The sequence below is a fragment of the Mustela erminea genome, chromosome 4, assembly GCF_009829155.1.
Source record: "Mustela erminea isolate mMusErm1 chromosome 4, mMusErm1.Pri, whole genome shotgun sequence".
Taxonomy (NCBI): Eukaryota; Metazoa; Chordata; class Mammalia; order Carnivora; family Mustelidae; genus Mustela; species Mustela erminea.
The window spans coordinates 82313040-82319572 of NC_045617.1; the positions used below are offsets into that span (position 1 = coordinate 82313040).

The 6533-nt window shown below is 45.1% G+C and overlaps 1 protein-coding gene across 1 annotated transcript in view; it reads right to left on the reverse strand.

The window, feature by feature from the left end:
• Positions 1 to 6326, reverse strand: part of DCBLD1 (discoidin, CUB and LCCL domain containing 1) — a 67015-nt gene extending 60689 nt beyond the window's left edge. The window contains 3 exon segments of the mRNA XM_032339705.1: positions 5649 to 5926; positions 5928 to 6016; positions 6018 to 6326. Coding sequence (XP_032195596.1) covers positions 5649 to 5926; positions 5928 to 6016; positions 6018 to 6326 — 676 coding nt within the window.
• Between the last annotated feature and the right edge of the window lie 207 nt (positions 6327 to 6533).

The following is a 6533-nucleotide window of genomic DNA, read 5'->3' on the forward strand; positions in this document are numbered from 1 at the left end:
GTAAGTATTGGGTATAATTTCATATAACATAAAACTCCCAGAAAGACAGTTCATAAAAACCAGACTAATAGATCAAATTGAAATGTCAGTGAACAGTCAAGGCATAGATGACAATATGGCTTAATACAATGCTAATGTCACAAATGGATGAGCACTATCCCCAGTGATTTTGGGGTCCCTGACACACTCAATGTACAAGCAGCTGGAGATCTTGGGGGACACTGACTCACCTGATCCAAATCAGGATACCACTTGCTCTATTACTCCCCAGAATGCCAGCTCCTGACTCCTGGCAGCTTTCCTGGTGTTGCCTGCAAAGGAGTCTCAGAGATTCCCAAACTTCTCACAGCTGGATTTAGCTATTTTCTTAAACACACAGAGAATGTTTCCTAAGGCATCATGGTAGTCATGCACACAATTCTGTTTAAAATAACTTAGTGAGCATTACCCTTCACCTCATTCTCTCAAACCTCAGCCACACCACTCATGTGCGGACGCAGGAAAAGAGTTATCTGGAGCTCTTTCTCTACCAGACACTATACCAGGTGCTGGTGGAGACTCTAAAAGGCTTCATTTCATCTCTACTTTCCCTCATTTTCTTCCCTTTCCCCCGCAAAAAAAACAACAACAACAAAAAAGAATGAAAACAAAAAAAACCCTCTCTTCTTCGCTGTCACCGGAAGTCAAGTTTGACAGCTGGTCTGCATTCAGCATGCAAGGGCTCACAGAGAGAACTTATTTCTACACTGGGCTGGAAATCACCATGTGGGTTTTTTTTTTTTTTTCCATCAGTTAAGTCTCTCCCACTCCCCCACCTTCTAGGCAAACAACTATATACAAAGCAGAGAATAAACATCTGGAAAACGACACCAACATGACTCTCCAGTTGCAAAAAGGCAAAATTACACCATAATCTAATGAAAAATAAAAACTTGAGAGTCTGGCAATATTTTTGCATTTATCTTCAAAACCAAGCTTTAAATATATCAGAATGAATCGCTCTAGTTTAAATCCATCTTTTCAGACTTTTTGTCTATAAATTACAGTCAGACTAGACATACTATTTTATTACTTTGTCTTGTTCTGGTTTTGAGTCTCAGCTCGAGTCAGCTCTGAGTCTTCAACAGGGCAGGAACTAGGTCTCCACTGCCTTCTCCCCCATCCTCACTGAGCACACATTCCCAACTGAGCACCCACCATGGGCTGGCCACTGTTCAAAGCACAAAGCTCCTCCTGGACCTTACATTCTTGTAGGGGGAAGACAGACATATGAAATAAAAGTGTAACTGATACACTCTGGTGGAAGATGGTAGTGCTCCAGAGAAAACCGAAGGCAGGGAAGGGGATTAAGGAGTCCTGGGGGGTAGCAGGAGGGTTATAGGTGGTTAGGGCCATTTTCCCCAAGAAGATTGAAGGGGGAGGGAGTCATGTAGATATTTGAGACAAGCATATTCCAGGCAGAGGGAACAACACATGCAAAGGCTCTGAGGTAAAAAGAGTGTCTGATATCTTTGAAAAAGAGTAAGAAAGCCAGAATGGCTGGGAGTATGGGGAAGCATGGTAGAAAACAAGGTCCTAGAGGAAGTGGGGAAGGCAGAAACAAGGGGCCCCCATACTTGTCAAATAAATCGTAATAAACAGTAATGAACAGGAAGATGACTGGCATTTATTGAGGTTTTCCTACAGGTTAGGTGCAATTCCAGATAGGTTATGTGTATTATCTCCTTAAAAAATGCAAAACAACTGGTTACTCTAACATGTATAGTGCTGACTCTGTGCTTCAGGACACATAGCAGTAACCCAGAACTCAACACGAAATATTTCCCTGAACAAGTTTTGTTTTGTTTTGTTTTTCTGCCTTAACATGACTAAAACCTTTGTTAAATGCTGCAATTAATTTTACCTCTCCATGCATCTTAAAAATAAAGCCATAATTCCTTGTAAATGTCAGATGTCTAAGTTATTTCCAATTTATGTTCTCTATGTGATTGTTCAGGTCTATTTTAATGCCACAAGGTTAAAGAGTTCAACTTATAAAGTAAAAAGTTAATAACTTCAGTTCAGACACTATTCAGAGTTCGAATCCTAATGCATCCTTTGGTTTGTTTAATGAAGCCTTTAGCATTTTAACATCTTTTTTTTTCCTGAACTGTATGATACAACTTAGTGTTTCTGAGTGTTACATCTACTACAGCCAAAAGATATGGTATATTCTGGTCTGCTGGCACGTTACCTTCTTTTTGCTGTTCTTTTATTTGAAATATATATAGACATGTAGAAATAAGTATGCCAAGAGAGCAGGCTTGCTAAACACAATTAATTAAGGGAAGCACCAGAGGAAACTTCATAAAGACCTTCAATAGACTCTTTGTTACTTAGTTTCTGTTTTTTTTTTTATTTAAGATTTTATTTATTCATTTGAGAGAGAGACAGAGAGAGCACAAGTGATTGAGAGGCAGAGGAAGAGGTAGAAGCAGACTCTGCTGAGCAGGGAGCCTGATGCAGGACTCGATGCCAGGACCCCAGGATCATGACCTGAACTGAAGGCAGACACTTAAGTGACTGAGCCACCCAGGCACCTCTATTACTTAGTTTCTACTAATTAGAAAATAACTTGAAGATATCATCTAAACATGAAAAGATTGTTCAGTTTAACCCAACAAACATTTATTAAGCACATTTGTCAGGCGCTAGGATAAGGACAATCCCAGTCACTCCCTCAGGAACTGGCAGTCCAACGGGGTAGACAGAATCCCAGACCCTGGTGATGATGGAAAGGCTGGGGCAAGTATACACACTGATACAGAAGGTACCAGAATAAGCTTGGGCTTACTTTTTAAGAAGTCACTCACCCAGAACATCAGACATCCACTGTCCCATGTCTAACCAAATATATATATCTTATATATAAGACCTTCTGATAGTAACAAATGAGAGTTGGGCAGAATTTTTAAGGCAATTTTAAAGTATCCAATTCTATGCTTAAAGTTTCCTTAGAGACTGAATGCTTATTTTTATTCTTCACTAAAACTTAAATCACATGGAGGAAATCTTTAATATACATCTACGAATATTTTCCTGAGGAGAGAATCAGGGATTTTTAGTTAGCACAAATTCATCACACAAATTAGGATATTTTGTTCTCAAAACTTAGAAACAAGGTATGAAGATCTAAGTCCAAGCCTATGAATTTATACTAATTGCATTAACACTAAAGATCAATTTATACATAATGTTACATAAGATCAAAAACCATGTGAAACCATATCTAAATTTAGTTAAGTCGGTCCAGAGGAAGGGCATAAGAAGGAGAAGAAATCAGACCAAATTCTGCTCATCTAGTCCTGGGGCCTGGGGCCTGGCATGCTATAAATACTAGAAGAGATGGCCCCTTTTTAAAAAATAAACTGAGCAAAAGCACCTTCAGGTAAACAGAAGCCTTACAAAGGAACCAGTATAGCTTCCCCAGACCCTGACATAAAAAACTGGAATAATTTCATTGACTAGGCTTATAAATACTTAGATTAAATTATCACATTTGTTTCCTGAAACACAGTCCAGTGAATAAAAGTGTAATATTAAATTGTCTATGACTTTGATGGTAGCATTTTATAATCCTAAAATTATAAAATGTTTCCGCCATTTCAAGGCTGATTAGAATCAGAATTACCTGGGAGAATTTTTTTTTTAAGTGCCTATTCCCAGGCCCAACCCACTTGTAATTCTGATTCATAGCATGGGGTTGGGGCTTTACAAAGCTTCCGGAGATAGTGGTGATGAGGCAGGTTGGGACGCAAGAACAGACTAAGCTGAGTCTGAGAATGATGAAGGTAAAATGTAATAAATGGGGTCAACTTCTCACCAAAGTTATTCTAGAGCTGTCTTCTTCTAAGCATCAAGATTGCTGATATCACTTCTGACCACCCTTCGACTATGTAGCCAGTAGCCTATCTCAAGACCTAAAATGGGAGTGCCTGTTTAAATTTATGGAAACTTGCAAAACAAGTGACCAAGGGCTGATTGAGAAAACCACAGATGTGAGAAATAGTTAAAAAAAAAAAAAAATCACTGACTATCACTCCAGAGGTTTCAGACCAGAGTTCCTAGAATTTTTTTTTCAGTAAAATGTCCCAAATCTAAGATTTGCCTTTTTGTGTGATTGAATACTTATGACTTCATTGGCTCTTTTAACATCCTAAACACATAGGATGTTTTGTAGAAACTCAAATGACAACATCTTCTTCTGCCAGTCAGCTGCTACCAAGTCTCAAATTTGAAACTCAGTAAGATCTAAGCAATCACACTTGCTCCCAGAGAACTGCTCTCTCCACAAAGCACCCACTCAACAGCCAAGATGAAGGTCCAACATCTGAAACTTCGTTTGGAAAAATAGAAGACAGTTGTGGCAAGACGACGAAAGGGGCACATTGTTGGACACATTCTTAGAGGTCCCATCTTCTAAAAGTGAGGTGAGAAACATTTTTTAAATGTTTAAAACACCTATAATCAAAATCCTACATTTAATAAAAACATACATTATTTATTAAAATTTTACGATATGCATAGCGTTCTGTTAGTGCCAAGACGTATTTTGCCTAAACTTGAGCTTAAAAACAAACAAACAAACAAACAAAAAAAGCCCAACCAACCAAACAAACAAATTGGTATGTAAGCAAACTTAGAACCACTACTGTCATCTTGAGTATTCATGTTTCGGACTGGGAATGGGTACTTGGTTCAGTGAAGAAAATGCCAGCATTTGGATTCATTAGAAAACACAAGGTAGGGGTGGGGGGACCTGTCAAAATACTCTGGATAGTGCCATTCAATACCCTCCGTTGTATAGGGGCACAAGCAGGGAAGGAAAAAAACAAGAACTGAAAAATTGCAGAAAGCTGCCCTATCAGTAAGAACTAATTAAGAAGGATTTGCTGGGGTGGTAAAACGGTTTATTGCTTTAATCAAGTGGCTATGCAGAAGTAAAGTCGGTCGTGGGCTATTCACGTCCCACCTGAAACCAAGGACCAGGTCCACAGAAAGACCAGCCTGGTCGGGAATCGACTCGCTCAAACACCCAGGAAAGAGCCGAGCCACATGACAACTTGGGGCGCAAGCAGCACACAGGTGAGGCGGCCCTCCTCCCCAACTTCAGGGGAACCTCTTCCCTCCCCCCGCCCCCCATTCCTACGAGCGGCAAACGCACACCCCCGGGTCGCAGCCGCGCAGGGAGGACAGGGGACCGGGAGGGCCCAGACGCCCAGCTGCTGAGCAGCCCCGTCAAAGGAGGCTTGCGATCACCGTCCCCGCTCACGATTCTCCCCTAAGGCGGCCGGGGTCGTCAGCGCGCGACCCCCGGAGCCATGTCACTTCTCACGGGGCCGGCGGAGTCAGGAAGTCTGGAAGCAGAGTGAGCCCGGCTGCGGGGAAAGCAGAGGGGACGCGGGAGGTGTCAAGTTGCTTCTCTGGTCGAGCGGGGAAGGAGGAGTTGGGTGGGGGAACGATCGGAATTTCGTAACTTATTTTATACTCGAGCCGCCGTCCGCCTGAAAGAGCAGGACCCCGCGGGGAGCAGGCGGTGACCCATTTCCTCCCGCGCCGGGTCCCTCCAGGCCCAGCCCGCCCGGCCCCGCCGCCCGCCCTCCACTCACCCAGCTCGCCCGCCTGCAGCCGGCGCGGGGCGGAGACCACAAACAGGAGCGCCAGGAGGCCTCGGGAGCCGGCCACCATGGCCCCGCCGGGCGCCAGCTTGGCACACTCGGCCTCCCCTCGCGGAGCGCAGCGCCTCCGCTGCCCCGGCCGGGCAGCCTCCTCCGCGGCCGAGCGCGCCGCCGGGTCTGGGCGCAGCCGCGGCCCCGCACCGAATCCCATTGGGGCGGCCGGGAGCCCAGCCCGACGGAGGCGTCGCCCGCCCCGCCCAGCCCAGCCCCGCGCGCCGGCCCCCAAAGGAGGAAGTCGAGGTCCCCGGCGGCTGCTGGCCTTGAGGCCCGAGGCGCACTAGGAGCCGCCCGCGGTCCCCCTCTAGGTACTGGGCGTTCCCTGTTTCGGTCTCTTTTTTTTCTTCCGCCGCTCCTCCCCCAATGCATGTGAACCTGGGAGCCAGGAGGACACCTGGCCTTGAGACCTACCCCGAGCCTCGCTGTGTCCAGGTCCTCCCCCGAGCTCCTGAGCGCGAGGTGGGGGAGGGGGGGCTGCTCTCCACCAGGGCTTTGCCAACCCCACAGGGGCGGGCATGCCAGTGATAGCAGCAGCGGGGGACGCGAAATATTGCCTGATAGGTTGATGATGGTGACAATAAAAATCCAGTTCAAGTCTCTCCATTCATTCATTCAAAAGTTACTAAGGTCCAGCAATGTGGCAGCCAAGCACAGTGCTAAGCCCTTGTGACACTTGCAGACGTTAAAAATAATCAGGCAAGTGTATAATGCGTACTGCGGTTGGTGACAATGAAAAGTACCGGTGGAGCAGTCTGGAAGATCTAATTAGATGGCGGGGGAGGAGACCACAGGGGAGGAATCAGCCAGGAAAGGCTTTCC